Source organism: Bufo gargarizans, chromosome 5 (assembly GCF_014858855.1).
Source record: "Bufo gargarizans isolate SCDJY-AF-19 chromosome 5, ASM1485885v1, whole genome shotgun sequence".
Lineage (NCBI taxonomy): Eukaryota > Metazoa > Chordata > Amphibia > Anura > Bufonidae > Bufo > Bufo gargarizans.
In genome coordinates, this window is record NC_058084.1 from 341,448,895 (window position 1) to 341,468,204 (window position 19,310).

A 19,310-nucleotide genomic window follows, 5' to 3' on the forward strand; every position below is an offset into this window, starting at 1 on the left:
ACACTTCTAGTTCCTGCTGCAGTTTCCTGGTGGGCCAACGTTCAGATGACTGCTTGAGCCCTCCTTATGCTCTCAGCATTAATTAACGTACGAGTATCAGGTACTTATGCACCTGACCAAAAGTTGCAGGTGCCCTTCTGAATTCAACTGCATCGCCATTCTCAGGGCAGTGATACCATTGAATACTATGGTGAATGTGGCAGTATTTTATACTGCACTGTAGTATTTGGTTCTGCTGAGGCAGTATTTTTTTCTGCACTATGGTATTTGTTTCTGCTGGGGCAGTATTTTGTGCTGCACTGTGGTATTTGGTTCTGCTGGGGCAGTAGTTTCTGCTGCACTATGGTATTTGATTCTGCTGGGGCAGTATTTTGTGCTGCACTGTGGTATTTGGTTCTGCTGGGGCAGTAGTTTCTGCTGCACTATGGTATTTGGTTCTGCTGGAGCAGTAGTTTCTTCTGCACTACAGTATTTGGTTCTGCTGAGGCAGTATTTTGTGCTGCACTACAGTATTTGTGTCACGAGGGTGTCAAGAGCCACGTCTGACTCCGTTATACCCGGGGTCAGGAAGTCGCAGCGAGTGGCTGCGCGCTCTATGTCTAAAGATCACGCTGTTTCTTAATGATAGTTTTCTGTGTTTGCCTTACTATCCTTTTTGGCTCACTCAGGGATCCGTAGCTTCTCCACCTCAGCTGTTTCTTGTCTGTCACTCCCAATCTCCTTATATTCTCCTCTCTCACTTCTCTGGTTGCCAGATATAGAGCTTCCTGCCTGGACTTCTATACTGACCCACTGGAGCTGTGAATCCTGGTTGTTGTTCCAGAGCGTTACCCTCCGGATCCCTGTTGGGCTTTTTGTTGTCGCCCACCTGGGATTATATGTTTTGTCTGTATTGTTTGTCCTCTCCTTGGTGTTTTCCTTTAGAGTTAGTGGTGCGGACTAGTGTTCCCACCGCCCTATTCACTATCTAGGGCTCATCTCAGGGAAAGCCAGGGTTTTAGGCACGCGATCGGCGTACGGGTGAGGAACCCGTCTAGGGACGTCAGGGCAGTCAGGTGCCAGCCTCAAGGTGAGATAGGGGTCACCACCTTTCCCTCTCCCTTGGACAGAGCCTTTTCCCTTTTCCCTCCCTTTGTATCACGTATATGATAGGCACGCCGGTTGTGATAATTTGGTTCTGCTGGGGCAGTAGTTTCTGCTGCACTATGGTATTTGGTTCTGCTGGGGCAGTAGTTTCTGCTGCACTATGGTATTGCTGGCCTCACCTACCTCTGCACTGTTCTGTGCAGAAATTGGCCTGCCGTGCAGATTTTAAAATCTGCAGCATATAAATTGTTTGTGTGATCAGGCACCTTATGTAGGGTGGGATTGTTAACATATACAGAAAATCCCCTTCAAAATCCACACAAAAATCTCCCCTGATTTTCTGCATACAAATCTTCAAACAAAAAAAGCAATAATTATCAAGTGTTTGGTGCATAAATGCACAAAAATATGCAGGGAAATTAGGGGGGATCCTCTGCATGTTCACCTTATGGTCACCTGCACACGTTGCGGAACACGTGCGGTTTTCTGCGTGGATTTTCTTGTGTAAAAACTGCAGCGCAGTACAGTACCAGCAGAGTGTATGCAATTACACAAATCTCATGTACTCTTTGCGGATTGTGTCCGTACGGAAAATGACCTGCCGTGCAAATTTCCAAATCTGCAGCATGTTAACTATGTTTGCAGTTTTAGCTGCCGATTTCACCCTTTTCAATGGAAGGTTGAGATCTGCGGCAAAACCGCATCTAATCCATACGAAAAACCACAATTAGACATTGCAGATTTTGGTGTGGATATGGTGCAGCAACACACATAAATCTGCACGGAAATTCATGCAGATCTTATGTGCGTTCGCTGGCAGCCGTGTGTAGGTGGCCTACGGGTACCCACACACCACTTCAGATTTCAAAGCAGAAAATCTGCATGTTATTTGTGCCGTCACTATGATTCTGTAACAGTAAAGTTATGCAGAGGCACAAAGCATTATAAATCGGTATAAGGCCTCATGCACACGACCGTTGTGTGCATCCGTGTCCGTTGTTCCGTTTTCTGCGGACCCATTGACTTTCAATGGGTCCGTTAAACTCGAAAAATGCACCGTTTGTCATCCGCGTCCGTGATCCGTGTTTCCTGTCCGTCAAAAAAAATGACCTGTCCTATTTTTTTATTTTTTTTTGGGACGGACAACGGTTCGCGGACCCGTTCAAGTCAACATGGAGGCACACAAGATTGTCATCCGTGTCCGTTTTTTTCCTATCATATTCAAGGCAAACTTTTTTTTTTCACTTTTCTGGTCTGGTGATCCTCCAAAAATCAAGGAAGACACACGGAAGAAAAAACTGACACGGAATAACGGAACCCCGTTTTGTGGACCGTGAAAAAATACTGTCGCATGCATGAGGCCTAATGCAGTGCGCTCCAGCAAGAAGAGCAGGGTCCAGAACAGAGAATCGCGCTCCCACATGGAGCGTGATTCCCAAAGAGGACTCGCTCGTGTGAAACAGCCCTGAGGGCTCATGCACACAACAGTATTTTGCGTTCAGTATACTGGCCGTTTTTTTTTTTTTTTTTTTTTTTTTTTTTTTTTTAGCAAAAAAAAGCCCAAAAAACTGAAGTGTCTCCGTGTGCATTCCGTTTTAGTACTTCTGTACCGTGAAAAGATAGAACATGTCCTATTCTTGTCCGCAAAAAACAGACCGCAAAACACTGAAAAAGCCATATGGTCGTGTGCATGAGCCCTAAGGCTTCTTTCACACTACAGTTTTTTTCTTTCCGTTTTGCAGGCCATTTTTTTGCGTTCAGTATACGGAACCATTCATTTCAATGGTTCTGCAAAAAAACTGAATGTACTCTGTATGCATTCTATTTCCGTTCCGTTGAAAGATAGAACATGTCCTATTATTGCCCACAAATCACGTTCCGTGGCTCCACTCAGGTCAATGGGTCCGCAAAAAAAAAACACATACGGAAATGCATCCATATCTCCTCCGTATCCATACCGTTTTTGCTGAACCATCTATTGAAAATGTTATGCCCAGCCCATTTTTTTCTATGTAATTACTGTATATGCCGAACGTTAAAAAAAACTGAACAACTGATCCGTTAAAAACGGACCGCAAAACGCTGAAATAGCCATACGGTAGTGTGAAAGAGGCCTTGGGTGAGGCCACACAGGGTTTCCTGGTGCGGTTCTGGAAGCTATAATCATGAATAAATAAAAAAAGGGATAAGTAGTATCCTTCCTCAGCTTTAGGCCTCATGCACACAACAGTTGTTTTTCTTGGTCCGCAAAATGGGGTTCCGTGGTCCGTTTCCGTGTGTCTTCCTTTATTTTTGGAGGATCACCAGACATGAAGGAAAGTAAAAAAAAAAAAAGTCAAGTTTGCCATGCAAATGATAGAAAAAAAAGTACGCGGACGACAATCTTTTGTGCCTCTGAGTTTTTTCACAGACCCATTGACTTGAATGGGTCAGTGAAAAAAATAGGACAGGTTATATTTTTTTGACGGACTGAAACCACGAATCACGGATGCAGATGACACAGTGCATTAGCCGAGTTTTCAATGGACCCATTGAAAGTCAATGGGTCCGCAGAAAATCACGAAAAACAGAACGGACACGGAATGAAATAACGGTCGTGTGCATGAGGCCTTAGGGCTCATTCAGATGGCCGTAAACGATCCGCAAAAAATGCGGATCCGTTTTTTGGCAGATTACATGCTGACCCATTCACTTCTATGGGGTCCTTTTCTATTCCACGGTTCCGCAAAACAAATGAATCATGTCCTATACTTGAATACCGTGAAAAACAGAACATGGCCCTATTGAAGTCTATGGGTCCGCAAAAATACTGAATGCAATCTGCAAAAAAAACGGATAGCATTCAGTATTTTTGCGGACAGCATACGGCCGTCTGAACGAGCCCTTTATACTTTATCTCCTTTTAAGATCTACTCCTGATTTTGGCTTCCAAAACTTCAGCAGGAAAGCTGACCATGTGGTCGTACACTAAGATGCAATCAGCTGTAAAAAGTTAGACACCCAGGTGAGCAGTACTTACCACACACTTGACTTTCGCTTCTCAGACACACTTGGACTTAGTGGTGAAAGTTGCTTGCTGGTGAATACGTTAAATACTAGCTTGAAGAAAGAACCAGTTTTATGGATTAACTTCTTGGAATGTGCATATGTCATCACATCTACAGATCTGCAAACGAAGTACAATCCTGCCGTCCTCCGGACTGTAGTAATTATGTCAGTGACTACTCCTTCAGCGGTCATGTGAGGTAGGTGGGTACATCACAGCTGGAACAAGAGTGATGATGTGTCCAAATACTACACATGACCTTAAGCAGGTTAGTAAGGGTGCCTGCACATGACACACGTTTTTCCCACGCTGATTCTGTGCAGAAATACCACAGCGTAATACATTACCAACAAAGGGCCATATTTATCATTACACCTACATCTTACTCCACTTTTATATATGTCCAAAGTCCCTTTTGGCCAAGTCAGATTTATTAATGGTCCTTTTATACTGTGATACATGTGGTTTGACGGTAGCAGTTTATCCTTCAGTAAGCGGCTTAACAAAAGTCACACGTCTTTACGAAAAAGTCGCATGTTCTATAAGGCTACTTTCACACTCGCGTTTGGTGCGGATCCGTCATGGATCTGCACAAACGCATCCGTTAAGATAAATACAACCGTCTGCATCCGTTCAGAACAGATCTGTTTGTATTATCTTTAACATAGCCAAACCGGATCCGTCTTGAACACCACTGAAAGTCAATGGGAGACGGGTCCTTTTTCTATTGTGCCAGATTGTGTCAGTGAAAATGGATCCATCCCCATTGACTTACATTGTGTGTCAGGACGGATCAGTTTGGCTCAGTTTCATCAGACGAACACCAAAACTCTGCAGGCAGCGTTTTGGTGTCCGCCTCCAAAGCGGAAAGGAGAGGGAACGGAGGCAAACTGATGCATTCTGAGAGGATCCTTATCCATTCAGAATGCATTAAGGGAAAAACTGATCCCTTTTGGACCGCTTGTGAGAGCCCTGAACGGATCTTGTAAACGGAAACCAAAACGCCGGTGTGAAAGTAGGTTTAGATAAGCATGGTCCTCACTGCAGTGAAATTGCGCAATTTTTTTTGCTACTTTTTAAAACTGTCGCAATAGTAAATCTGTCTAGATTAATTTACATAAGAAAATATGCCCACTTTCAGAAAACTGGCAAGCATAGCGCAGAACCAATAAAAGTCGCAAATTTTTGCGTGGTTTTAGAGATTGCACAAAAATTTGCGACATTTTCACTCCATTATTTTGACTTGAGCTAATGATAAATCTGGCCCAAAGTGTATGAGATTAGACTCTCATTTTAACTTTGCTATTTTTCTTAGGACATTAACCTGTCGTGCAGGTTTAGAAATCTGCGGCATGTCATAGACTTCATTGGAGCTGTTAAAGGGCATCTGTAAGCAGATTTGTACCTATGAAACTGGCTGACCTGTTACATGTGCACTTGGCAGCTGAAGGAATCTGTGCTGGTCCCATGTTCATATGTGCCTGCATTGCTGAGAAAAATGATGTTTTTATATAAGTAAATGAGCCTCTAGGAGCAATGGGGATTTTGCAGTTACTGCTAGAGGTTCTGCTGCTCCCTCTGTAATTGCCGTACCCTCTGCACTTCGATTGACAGGGCCAAGCGTGATGACATTTACACTGTCTGGTAATGCCAATCAGGGTGCAGCAGTGGCAGAGAGAACAGAGCCTCTAGGTGTAATGGCAATGCCCCCATTGCTCCTAGAGGCTCATTTGCATATATTAAAACATAATTTTTCTCAGCAATGTGGGAACATGGCAACATGGGACCAACACAGATGCCTTCAGCTGCCAAGTGCACGTGTAACAGGTCAGCCAGTGTCATAGGTACAAATCTGCACCAAAACTGCAATGAATAATTCTGTTTTTGTGTGGATTTCATGCGGATTTTCTGCACATAAATATGCAAGTGTGCAACCACCCTAAGCCTACTGGGAATGGTAAAAATAAAAAAAAAACTGCTAGGAATGGTATGTTTTAAGGCCAATATGTTGGCCTGTATTTGTGGTAGGGGCCTATTGCCCTTATAAACCAGCATCTTACCATGGGGGGGGGGGGGGGGGGGCAGCGCTTTGTTTCGAGCGTTCGCCTGTTTATCTGTACTTCCGGTCACGTGCTTGTGAGTAGCGGTGTGGTGCGCGTTCGGCGGTGAGCAGCCTTGGAGGTAAGTAGCCGGTGTGTAACATCCTTCGTTCCCTTAGTCCGGCCGGCAGTGTCGGCTCCTATGGTAAAGTGGAGCATCACTGCACTGGAGCGGCCGGTCTGGAAGTCTAGTCTTGTTCGGCTTCCCACGTGACCGACACCTTAGGGTGTAGGAGTCAGCGAGTCTCCGTGTCTAAGTTTAGGAAGGGGGGGGGGTCAGCTACAGAGGAATGAAAGTAACTCAGAGTACAGCTTATGAGCGTTTTGGTGTCCGTCTGACGAAACGGTTGTATTATCAGACAGTTGTATTATATGAACGGATGCCTTTGTGCAGATCCAATGTGAGTGTGAAAGTAGCCTTAGTCCTGCCCTCTCCATTCATGCACAACCCCTTTTCAGGGCTCATGCACACAACCACGGATACACAAAATACTGGTACCTTAGGTTTGCAATCCACATTTCTCTCATTCCCATCACTACAAATGACTATTCTAGTCCACAATGTGGACAATACGAGGACATGTTCTATAACTTGCGGAAAGGACACACTGATGTGGATGCACAGAGATGGCATTGGCGTGCTGTGTTTTGCGGACCCGTAAAAATGAATGAGTCCATGTGCTATACAGAAAAAAATGAAGATGGGACACAGATGCCAAATACAGTAGTGTGCATGAGCTCTTAGGTGCAGCTATAGAGCGTCACAGAATTCTGTGTATAATAATAACAATTCAGTTCTTAACCCCTTCAAACCTGGCCCTGTTTTCACCTTCCTGCCTAGGCCATTTTTTTTTGCACTTTATGTGATGATAACTTTAAAACGCTTTTACTTATACAGGCCATTCTGAGATTGTTTTCTCATCACATATTGTACTTCATGACAGTGGTAAAAATAAGTTAATAAAAATTATTCATAAAAAAAATACTAATTTTCCCCAAAAAGTTGAAAAATTAGCAAATTTCAATTTCTCTACTTTCTTAATAGATAATAAGTAATACCTTCAAAAATAGTCATTACTTTACATTCCCCATATGTCTACTTCATGTTTGGATCATTTTGAAAATGACATTTCAGAATTTCACTTTTTGGCAGATTTTACATTTTACTCCATTTTTTTCCAGTAGCAAAGCAAGGGTTAACAGTCAAAAAAAATCAATATTTATTACCCTGATTCTGCGGTTTACAGAAACACTCCACATGTGATCGTAAACTGCTGTACGGGCACACGACGGGGCGCAGAATGAAAGAAACGCCATATGGTTTTTGGAAGGAAAATTTAGCTGAATTGGTTTTTAGATGCCATGTCCCATTTGAAGCCCCCCTGATGCACCCCTACAGTAGAAACTCAAAAAAAGTGACCACATTTTGGAAACTACGGGATAAGGTGCCAGTTATATTGATACTATTTTGGGCTACATATGATTTTCTTAAGAAAAAGTAGACGCACGTGGCAATACCTAATATGTCTACTTTTTCTTATTTATTTAAGTTTTACACAATAATAGCATTTTTGAAACTGAAATTATGATATTTTAGTGTCTCCATAGCCTGAGAGCCATAGCTTTTTTATTTTTTGACCGATTCTCTTAGGTAGGGTCTCAATTTTTGCGGGCTGAGGTGACGGTCAGATTGGTACTATTCTGGACGGCATACTCCTTTTTTGATGAATTGCTGTGGCAATTTTTGTGATGTAATGTGACAAAAATAGCTTTTTTTTTTTTTTTTTTACGGTGTTCAGTGGTTAGGTCATGTGATATTTTTATAGAGCTGGTTGTTACAGACGTGGTGATACCTAATAAGTATACTTTAAAAAAAAAAATTCACTTTAGCACAATAATAGCTGTTTTAAAGCAAAAAATAATCATATTTTAGTGTCTCCATAGTCTGAGAGCCACAGCTTTTTTATTTTTTGACCGATTCTCTTAGGTAGGGTCTCATTTTTTGCGGGATGAGGTGATGGTCTGATTGGTACTATTTTGGGGGGCATACAGCTTTTTGATCACTTGCTGTTGCAATTTTTGTGATGTAATTTTTATTTATTTTTTTACGGTGTTCATCTGAGTGGTTAGGTCATGTAATATTTTTATAGAGCTGGTTGTTTCGTACGTGGCGAAACCTAATATGTATTTTTTTTTTTATGTATTTCACTTTAGCACAATAATAGCAGTTTAGAAACAAAAAAAATGATGTTTTAGTGTCTCCATGTTCTGAGAGCTATATTTTATTTTTATTTTTTGGGCGATTGTCTTAGCTAGGAGCTCATTTTTTGCGGGATGAGGTTACGGTTTTATTGATACGCCTTTTTTATGGCTTGGTGTTGCACTTTTTGTGATGTAAGGTGACAAAAATGGCTTTTTTTACACTGTTTTATTTCTTTTTTTTTAGGGTGTTTATCGGACAGGGTTGATCATGTGATATATTTATAGAGCTGGTCATTACGGACACGGCGATACCTAATATGTTTTTTTTTTTTATCTCCTCGGCTCCCTTAGAAGGCAGTTCCCGATGCCGTGCAAGGCATTGGGCAGCCTCTGCGTGGCATCGGGCTGCCTTGTGTCGCATCAGGTCCCTGCCACAGCAGTGCGGGGACTCGATGGGATCGTTCACCTGACACAAACCTCTTCTATGTTGCGGTCAGCGCGGACCGAGGCACTGAAGGGGTTAATCTGCCGGCATCGGCTTTTACAGCGATGCTACCACGGACTGCCGGGCCCCTGCAGTGATCGCGTGCACACCGCTCCAGTGATCGCGCGATCACTATCACGTACTATTACGTCAAATTGCGGGAACTCAGTGCAGTTGAGACCTTAAAATATCTATAATCTGATGATTTATGAGCTAATATTTAAATGGATATTGAAGTGCCAGAAAACAAATAAAGGAACTTATACTCACCTGACCGATCCCCAGCTACTGCATTTCTGACAGTCACTAATTATGCTTTGGGCGGAGTACGGGGTGTGGCCTAATATGGGGGAAAAAACATTCGCACCACGTATATCGTCCCTTTCGAAATTTTCAAAAGTTGAGTACACAATAAACTTTGAGCGAATCGACTTTGGATGTTTTATCTGAAGTCGATTTGTTCATCCCTAATTATATGTTAGTTTAGTAGATGGGTATGAAAGGCACACTCTCATATGTTGCTGCACGGAATAAATACAGAGACGGTGATAGTATTAAAATAGTGTGTGTGTATGTATATATATATATATATATATATATATATATATATGTAGATGGGGGTGGGGAGTCTTCTTTGTGTGTTGGATGACTGTTAGGATTTAGGACGGATATTCGGCTGGGATATATGGGAATAAGGTGTTTAGTTGCGATTATATGTCATTCACCTTCACTGAATACATCAAATACATAAAGTGCCAATTGCTCAATTAAGTGCTGGGTACATAGATAAGCTGAGTACATAGATATATCAAAGGTAAACTTGTGCTGAATAGATTTGGCGTGTATATATGGTGCTGAGTACATAGATTTTCTGGGTATATGGATATATATATGTTATACCGGATACATGTAGTGACAAATCTTGGCTGAGTATCAATAAAGTGCGTCGCATATGAAACAAAGAGTATTACATGCGCATGTCTGGTAAAGAGATCCATATCACAACACGAACATTTATGGTGGCGCATTTGAATTGTCCCCTTGCAAATATATAGCGACTATTTGTTTTTTTTATTGGGTATATTGCTATATGTATGGCTTTATGTATTTTATGCAATAAATGTGTGATTTGTGTTAGCCCAAGCCTGATGTTAGATTGCTCGCCCCAACACATACCTAATTTATTTTGAAGTTAGATATTTCTCCAAAGGTGGAAAAAAGATCCAAAATCAAAGGAAAGGCTTGTCTGGGGTTTGTGACTAGTAGAATTAAGTCGTCAGCAAATGCTGCACATTTATGTTCAGTAGGCCCAACCTGCAGACCTCTAATCAATGAGTTATAGCGAAATGCTTGTAGTAAAGTTTCCATAACCATTATGAACAGGGACGGGGATAATGGACATCCCTGAGTACATTGACTTGTACTCTGGCGCTGGGTGTGCTATAAAGAGACATTATCGCTTGTATGAACTCAGAGGGAACTCCAAACCTATAAAGGGTATGCCTGCTCGGCGTCTGTACTCAACATCACAAGAGGTTGTGATTTAAGTTTAGATCACAGGATGGCGTTAATGAGACGACATGATTGGAAGTGACCCTCTCTGCCCATCACGAAGCCTGCCTGTTCCTTATTAATAATCTTGGGTATCAAAGAGGACAGCCTGGAGGCTAGAAGTTTGGCCCAAATTTAACAACGAGATCGGCCTATAATTGCCACACTCTTTTGCGTCTTTACCTTCTTTATGAATGATTGTGATTGTGGCCTCTAGAGCCTGGTTAGGGAGAGGTACACCCTTCGCCAGCGCCTGACACCACTTTGTCAACTGGGGCAAAAGGGATGGGAGAAACTTCTTATAGTACCCTATCGGTAGACCATCAGGGCTTGGTGCTTTGCCCAAAGGCATTCCCTTGATCACCTTTTTTACTTCCTCTTCTGAAAAAGGTTCCATCAGACTGAGGCCATCATCCCTGCTTAGGACTGGAAGTTTCAAGGCTGTTAAAAATAATCCTATGTGGTGTACTCTTTCAGCCCCTCACAGCCCCTGTGAGGTTGTGTCACCACCAGATCTTTGAGAAGTTCTGTTAGACGTTCTTCAGTACCTTCTGCATGATCTTCTTTTGTTTTGACATCTCTCCTCCCTCTCCCAGCTGTCATCTATTAGCAGTGATTGCCTCCCTATATATCTCCTCCCCATACTCCCTTACCTTGCGGTTTATACAACTTCCTGGAGTGTGCTGATGCTAGAAGCTGTTACTGCTGCATCCACAAGATAAGTCTGTTTCTTTATTTCTGTTTTCCTGTGGGCTTGATCCTAGGTGACCCTGACTCCCTCCGTATTAAGTGTAGGGAGCCAGTGGTCATGTCCCCTCACTATTATAGGGTGTTCAGGTGTCATACAGTCGAGGAACGAGGGTATGCAATTTTCTACCATTGAAATTTTTGCATAGGCTGAGCAGTAAGAGAGGGAGCTAGGGCTGTTACAGGGCTTACCCTTTTGTTCCTTAGTTTTGGATCAAGTCAGTCGGATCTTCATTTGTGTTTTCAAGTTTTCTGTAACACCATCCGTGACAGGTTGTTCCCGAAGAGGTCCCAACTTAGATTGTATAGCTTTTTGTAAAAAGAGCAAAATTCTGCCGCTATTTTAGAAGTGTTGGAAACATACCCACCTCCCGAGGATTTAATGGAGGAGATGAATTGTGCATCTCTCTTTGATTTGGTGGGGCATAAGTTTGCCTCCCTTGTTTCCATGTAAGTATTGTTTAAATTTGGCATAAGGATACGCTTTTGCGCACTTAACGTTAAGTAGCTCCTTTAACTGCCTCCTTAAGGATTTGAGCTCATCTTGAGCATGGGTAAGTTTGGACTGTTTCTGAATAGATTCAATCGTCACTATTTGGCTTAACAGTGAATTCAGTTTCTTTTGTCTTTCTTTTTTAACTTTAGCACCTAATGTAATGAGTTCTCCGCGGATAAAGGCTTTGTGAGCCTCCCATATAATTGTCTGGGACGTATCGTTTACCCTGTTATAGTGGAAATAATGGGACAGTTTGATAGACAAGTCAGAAATGTGTGCGTCTGCATCAAGCAAAGTTTCGTTTAGGTGCCACAACCATTCCCTTACGGGGAGGTTGGCGAATGAAAGCGTATATATCTGTAAAGAATAAATCAAGGCAACTGGACGTACTGTAGATTTCTTGAAAACGTTTCACTCGTTCTTCCAACGAGCTTTCTCAATTCTGAGTGATTGTACAAAAAATTCTGGGAATAAATATGTAACTGAATCCACATCTGGTAATTAGACCCAGCATTGGGTCAAAGGTGTTGATTCCATTATCCTAATTGGAGTCAGTAGGTGATAAAGACTTCCCAGAAAAAGGTGTCAAGACAGCATTATACGTGGCAGACAATAGATGTCTAACCCCCCCCCCCCCCCCACCTCTATTCAAGCTTGGCTTCTCCATTTTTACGTAGAAGAACCAAAACCTCTGGTCAAGATTCAGCCGTGTACTTACATCTAAAAGGAACAGGTCACACCTTTGAAGACAGTCAAGTACGTGTTTTGGATAAGGAGGCCGATTGGTACAAACGAGGCGTGAAGGAGGCCATCTACGTAAAAATTGAGAAGCCAAGCTTGAATAGAGGTTGGGGGGTTAGACATCTATTGTCTGCCACGTATAATGCTGTCTTGACACCTTTTTCTGGGAAGTCTTTATCACCTACTGACTCCAATTAGGATAATGGAATCAACACTCACCGAGGGCACATCCGGGCTGAGCACACGACCACCATACGAATCACGTTGAGCAAAAATAAAACCATAAGCATATAAAAATAAAAGAATACGGCCAAGGTTATACACCAAGGCTGCAAGGTGGGGGGATAACTGTATGACCGGAGGAACATCCTAACCCGAAACCTCCCTCCCCCCACTTTAAAGGGTTAACTGAAACCTTACCTGGTACACAAGACCAGGACCGGTGTTAATAACTGGAATACACAATTTGAGAGTTATAAAAAGACATAAACTCTACAGATGGAGATATCTAAATCTCCTGAAGGCATGGTATAGAAATAAACAAACTCAGAAGGGACAACATGAAAGCTGAGAACAGCTAGCAGATGGAGCATTCAGAGTTAATCCTACTGGAAAAGAAAATTGGACACAGGAACTCCAGGGGTTAACGTGGGCTCTACAATCCGGCATCTTTCTGCTGGTAGAGGATCTCTTCCGCGACACTGCCTCTCAAGGGTCTGAAGACGGCAATTGAGGCAGAGATATCAATCACCAACCAGGAATCTATTTCCAGCGGAGCGATTTCCAGGACTTTCCATGCGGCCCGCAAGTCCTGGGGTGATCTAACTGAACATCTTCTGCCGTTCTTAGCAAATGTGATCCCAAAAGGGAATAGCCACTTATACATACATCACTTTCTGATTTCTCAGATGATCCGTGAGCGGCTTCAAGACTCTGCGTTTGGCCAATGTAGAGGAGGCTAAATCTTGATAAAGAGATATGGGTGAGTCCTCATAGGTTAAGGATGGCTTTTTCCTAGTGGCTTGAAGGATCACAGCCGTGTCCCTGTAGCTTAAGAGGCCACATATGACATCCCTCGGGGGGTCCTCATTTTTAGGCACTGGGCGTAATGAGCGATGGATCCTTTCTACAATAATGGCGGATGCCCTTTCATCTCCGAGCAGGTTTGAAAAAAGGGCTAAAGCAGTCCGGTCTAAGTCTTCATGTGTCACAGACTCTGGTAGTCCCTTCATACATATATTCTTTCTCCTGCTCCTATTTTCCCCCCTCGCCTATGACAGCACCCATGGATAGCATCTGCCCCCTTCCTCAGGACAGGAAACAGGAAGCACAGCTTCTTCAAAAGGGAGGTACAACCCCCATCATGCCAGTTCTGTTTCCTGTCTTAAGGGACAGGGTGGAATGCACAGCATGAAGAGACGGAGCTGCGGGAGCCCCTTGGTTTGTTACCCGTGGGAGGAGGGCCTACCTGAGCGGCGTAAGCCTTCTTCGGAAGCCGCTGCTGAAGCCTGGACCTCTGGACTCCCCTCTCGTTCTGATCACTCCCCCGTCGGGGCTTCCCTGTGTGTCCCCAGCACGGCGAACCTCTGCGGCCGTGCCGTAGGTTCGGCTGCGGTCTGGCGTTCGCGCAGGTTGCGCAGCGCCGTCACTTCCGGGTAGGTCAGGCCGGTGCTGACGTCATTAGTCAGCGCCGGATCCTGGCCTCCGGCTTTCAGCAGTGGGAGGAGGCGTGGCCTTGGACCGGAAGGGGAGGGTGCCAGTACGCGCCCGGCAAGTTCAAATCCAGCCAGCTCTCACTGCAGGCTGGTGTTTTGGCCTGCAGTGACCTCCATAGACGAAAGCCAGTGGCAGAAAATGGAGCTCACACAGCGCGCAGAACCCACTGAAACCACCAACGAATCCTCGGTACCAGTGGGGGTAAGAGGGGTGAATGCCCTGCCTTTTCCATTTAGCTCAGTATCCTGATGGAGGTCTTTGTTTTGTGTGTTTAGACTTCCAAAGAGAGAAGGGGGTCAAGGTCCAAGGAGCGGGGCTGCGCTATTTGCAAGAGAAAGCTACCGTCCGGTTGGGGTAAACCCGCCTGCCAGACCTGCGTGGGCAAATTATTGAAGGATGAGGCCCCTTCTCTCTTATCAAGCCTAAAAAAGATTATCAAGGGTGAGGTTAAAGAGTCAGTGAAGGAATCCTTGAGTAATCTGCTTGAAGATCGCCCTTGCACTTCCGCTGCTGTCTCTATTCCCGCTTCAAGTGATCAGGAGTTGTTATCGGGATTAGAGGAGGAGGGAGAACTTCCGTCCTCGGATCACTCCCAGGACGAGCAACTGGCAGGGAGACCTCTGTTCCTCCCAGAGAACATTAATTCCCTAGTCGGGATCGTCAGGGCAACTATGGGGCTTGATGATCAAGCAGAACCCCAGTCCATGAGGGATTCCATGTTCGAGGGCCTAGGTCCTAGGAGGCTGAAGTGTTTTGATGTACATGAAAACATAACTTCGGTAATTAAGAATGAATGGAGTAGGCCGGATAGAAAATTTTTCGTGCCCTCTGCCTTAAAAAGGAAGTATCCCTTCAAGGACAAAGCCTCAGCTGATTGGGACAGAGCCCTGAAACTAGATGCTCCGGTAGCGAAAATCTCCAAGAGAGCAGCCCTCCCGTTTGAAGACTCGGGAACTCTTAAAGACGCAATGGACAGAAGAGCCGAGGTCTATTTAAAAAAGAACTGGGAGGCGACGGCTGGCTCTTTCAGGCCCGCTATAGCCGCCACTTCTGTTGCCAGGTCTTTAAAGGTCTGGATGAAGGAGATGGAAGAGCAGATAAAGAAGGGAGCGCCCGTGGAACAATTGCTCTCGTCATTTCCAACTCTGTATAGTGCCATTGATTTTTTAGCAGATGCCTCAGTGGACTCCCTGAGGCTGTCAGCGAGAGCCGCAGCTCTTTCAAATTCCGCCCGCAGAGCGATTTGGTTAAAAGATTGTAAAGGAGATGCAGGTTCAAAAGTGAAATTGTGTGCTATTCCCTGTCAGGGGGAATTTCTCTTCGGGCCCACGTTAGACAATTTGCTGGAAAAGGCTTCTGACAGAAAAAAGGGTTTCCCTTCTATACATCAGCAGCTTCCTAAGAAGCCTTTTCGTTCTCAGTCATCTAGATTTAACTTCAAGAGAAGAGAAACTCCCAGACAGTCTGGTAATGCGGCCAGAAGGAACAAAGGTTTTCTTTTTTCAGGCGGAGAGGCCTCTAAAAAGCCTCCGCAATGACGCCAGATCCCCGGTTGGAGGTCGTCTCTCCCTCTTCACAGAGCAATGGCGGAAGATCTCGAACAGCCCCTGGATTCTTTCAGTCATGTCAGAGGGCTATTGCCTGAACTTCCTAAGAACTCCTCCAGAAAGGTTCGTTTTGACAGACTATCGCTCCAGCCCAGAGAAGCTAGAAGCATTACGTCTGGAGATTTCAGATTTGCTGAAGAAAAGGGTCCTGCAGGAGGTTCCAGCTCAAGAGAGGGAGACGGGCTATTATTCGACGCTTTTCCTTGTAAAGAAGCCGAATGGCACCTTCCGTACCATAATAAATCTGAAGCTGCTCAACAAATACCTGGTGTATGAGAGATTTCGTATGGAGACTATCAGTTCCATAGTCCCAAATTTATTCCCGGGCTGTTACATGGCGACCCTGGATCTCAGGGACGCTTATTACAACGTCCCAATCCATCCCAGTCACCAGAGGTACCTAAGAGTAGCAGTTCAGTTCCCGGACAGACTCCTACATGTACAGTTTCGGGCCCTGCCGTTTTGGGTTGTCTCAGGCACCCAGGCTTTTCACAAAGATTGTAGCAGAGATGATGGCTCATCTGAGGGAGAAGGATCTGATTGTCATTCCCTATCTAGACGATTTCCTCCTTCTCTCTCGGGAACCAGGTCAATTAATCAAATGGATTTCCTGGTTCAGGGAGGTGCTGGTAAAGTTGGGTTGGGAGTTAAATCTCCAGAAATCCAGTCTTGTGCCAAGCCAGATATGCACCTTTCTGGGGCTACTCCTGGACTCCCAGAAACAAATGTGTTTCCTTCCAACACAGAAAGTATCTCTACTAGTCTCCAGGGTTCAGGACATTATAGCTCGCCACTCCATCTCTCTAAGAGAAGCTATGTCAGTTCTAGGCCTAATGACGGCCGCAATCCCGGGGGTGGAATGGGCCCACTTCCACTCAAGGTCACTTCAGTTGCAGATCCTGGGGGTTTGGGACAAAGATCCCCACTCCTTGGATTCTCTCTTCTCCCTTTCAACTCAAACGTTAAAAGATCTAGAATGGTGGACGGTGCCTTCCAACCTTCGAAAAGGAGTCCCTTGGTCAAGGAAGGATCCCCTCTCTCTGACCACAGACGCAAGCCCTTGGGGTTGGGGAGCTCACACAGATTCTCTACTTCTGCAGGGGCAGTGGAATCAGGAGATAGTTCCAAAATCTCACAACTTCAAGGAACTTCTAGCGGTCCTCATGGCCTTGAAAAAGAGCCTCCACCTCTTAAAAGGCAGAAATATTTTGATCTACTCAGACAACATGACGGCAGTAGCTCATATCAATCGTCAAGGGGGGACCAGATTTCCAGACCTAATGTCTCTCACCAAAGGGATTTTCGAGCTAGCAGAGGGTTTCCTTCCATCAATCAGGGCAGTACACTTAAAGGGAAGGGAGAATGTGATGGCAGATTTTCTGAGCAGGCATTGTGTTCGGCAGGGGGAATGGTCCCTGAATCAACAGGTCTTCAACAACATTGTGGCTCTTTGGGGTCTCCCGGTGGTAGATCTCTTTGCCACAAGGGAAAACAGAAAAGTGAAAAGATTCTTCTCTCTATCCCCATTAGAGCAACCCACGGCGGTGGACGCATTGGCCCAATCATGGAGAGTAGGCCTCCTGTACGCCTTCCCTCCTATAAAGCTACTCCCGAGAGTCCTGAAGAAGATTTGGGAGGAGAAGGCCCTAGTAATTACTATAGCCCCCTTTTGGCCCAGGAGGGTCTGGTTTTCCTGGCTAAGGAGGATGTCAGTAGCAGATCCCTGGGTACTTCCTGTCTTCCTGGGGCTACTAGTGCAGGGGCCGATACTTCATCCACAGTTGGAGAGCCTGCACTTGACAGCTTGGCTGTTGAGAGGCAGATCCTAGAAATGAAGGGTCTTTCTGGGGAAGTGATAAACACCCTTTTGTCCAGTAGGAAAGCTGTTATCTCTAAGATCTATTTGAGGATTTGGAGGGCCTTCCTTAGATTTGCAAATAAGCCAGTTAATGTCTTGGAACCCCTGGAGTTGCCTCTAGTCCTTAGCTTCCTCCAGGAAGGCTGGAATAAGAAACTGAGGCCTAGTACTTTAAAGGTCCATATCTCTGCCTTAAGTGCTCTCTTTGAGTATAAGTTAGCAGACCACCCCTGGATTAAAAGATTTGTCATTGCAATTTCAAAACTTGCTCCCGTCCAGAAGTCCAGAGTTCCCCCCCTGGGATTTAAATCTAGTCTTGTCTGCCTTAACCAGGGATCCCTTTGAGCCCATTGAGGATATCCCAATTAAGATCTTAACCTATTAATTAGTTTTCTTGCTAGCCATTACTTCAGCTAGAAGAGTGAGTGAGATATCGGCCTTCTCAATCGAGAGACTGTATCTTAATATTTTAGAAGATAGGGTTATTTTATCTCCTGACCCTGCCTTCCTTCCAAAGGTTTCATCATCCTTTCACCGGTCTCAGGATATAGTTTTACCTTCCTTCTGTTCCTCACCCAAGAATCAGAAGGAAAGGGAATTCCATTGCCTCGATGTTAGAAGGTGTCTAATTCAATACCTTTCTGCCTCTCAGGACTGGAGGTCGTCCTCTAAGCTAGTGGTTTCCTTTCAGGGACAGAAGAAGGGCTCCCCTGCTTCCTCTCAGTGTTACGACCAGAGGATGTGGATCCTCTGTGTCAGCTGATAGAGGACTGGGAATTAGTCCAATACTGCTGACTGCTGACTCTCAGAGACAGGACCCTGGTGTCTGCACCTGTTACCTTGAATGCAGCTACCTGCAGTAGTGTGAACAGAGTCCAACAAAGGCAGAATAAAGGAACAGATGGTCTTTACTGGCAGACAGTATTCAAAAGTCACTTGATAGATACAGGCAACACAAAGTTCAGAGCAATATAGCATGCAGATATAAGCAGTCTCAGAGGCAGCGCAGGGTCTGGATCCAGGCAGACTTTACATGGACAGATGCATAATCAGGCAGTGCAGATATAAGCAGTCTCATAGGCAGCACAGGGTTTGGGTCCAGGCAGACTTACAGGAAGAGATGGACAGATGCGTTGTCAGGCAGTGCAGAGGTCTATAATCCAGGAGGTCCAATAAACAGACAGCAGGCAGATGCGTAGTCAAATGAAGCGGAGGTCAGAATCCAGGAAATCCAATAAACTGACACAGTGGAATACTTCAGCGGGAGTCAAGAGGTACAACAACCACGCTTGGGCACTTCATGATGAGTGAAGCTGCCTTAAATACAAGATAGTCCCGCCTCCGGGTGGGGATGGTAATCAGGAACCAGCTGCCTACTCCTATAAGAAAGGGAGAGGTGCACGCGCGCGTGCTATAGCTCATCAGATGACACCTGGCAAAGAGGACGGATGCGGCGGTATGCTGGCGGGCACCTGCGTCTCCTACAAGGTAAGCCAGTACTGGGACCCATAGTGCTGCAATGTGTAGACAGTGATCTGCCACCCTGCTGTGGAGATGCAGATCCCATACTGACACTCAGTCCATTGCCAGATATATAAAACAGGCTATTTATCTTGCATATTCCTCTAAAGGGGTTCCTCCTCCTGCCGGGTTTGGAGCACACTCAACGAGAGCGGT

General features: G+C 44.8%; 1 protein-coding gene across 1 annotated transcript in view; it reads right to left on the reverse strand.

The window, feature by feature from the left end:
- LOC122939447 (glyoxylate/hydroxypyruvate reductase B-like) overlaps positions 1 to 13,249 on the reverse strand; it is a 66,292-nt gene extending 53,043 nt beyond the window's left edge. Inside the window, exons 1-4 of the mRNA XM_044295518.1 lie at positions 13,204 to 13,249; positions 12,873 to 12,904; positions 10,652 to 10,739; positions 4,106 to 4,122 (exon numbers count right to left, since the gene is read on the reverse strand). Of these exons, the coding sequence (XP_044151453.1) occupies positions 4,106 to 4,122; positions 10,652 to 10,739; positions 12,873 to 12,904; positions 13,204 to 13,249 (183 nt within the window). The remainder of the gene's footprint in view (positions 1 to 4,105; positions 4,123 to 10,651; positions 10,740 to 12,872; positions 12,905 to 13,203) is intronic.
- Positions 13,250 to 19,310: the final 6,061 nt, after the last annotated feature.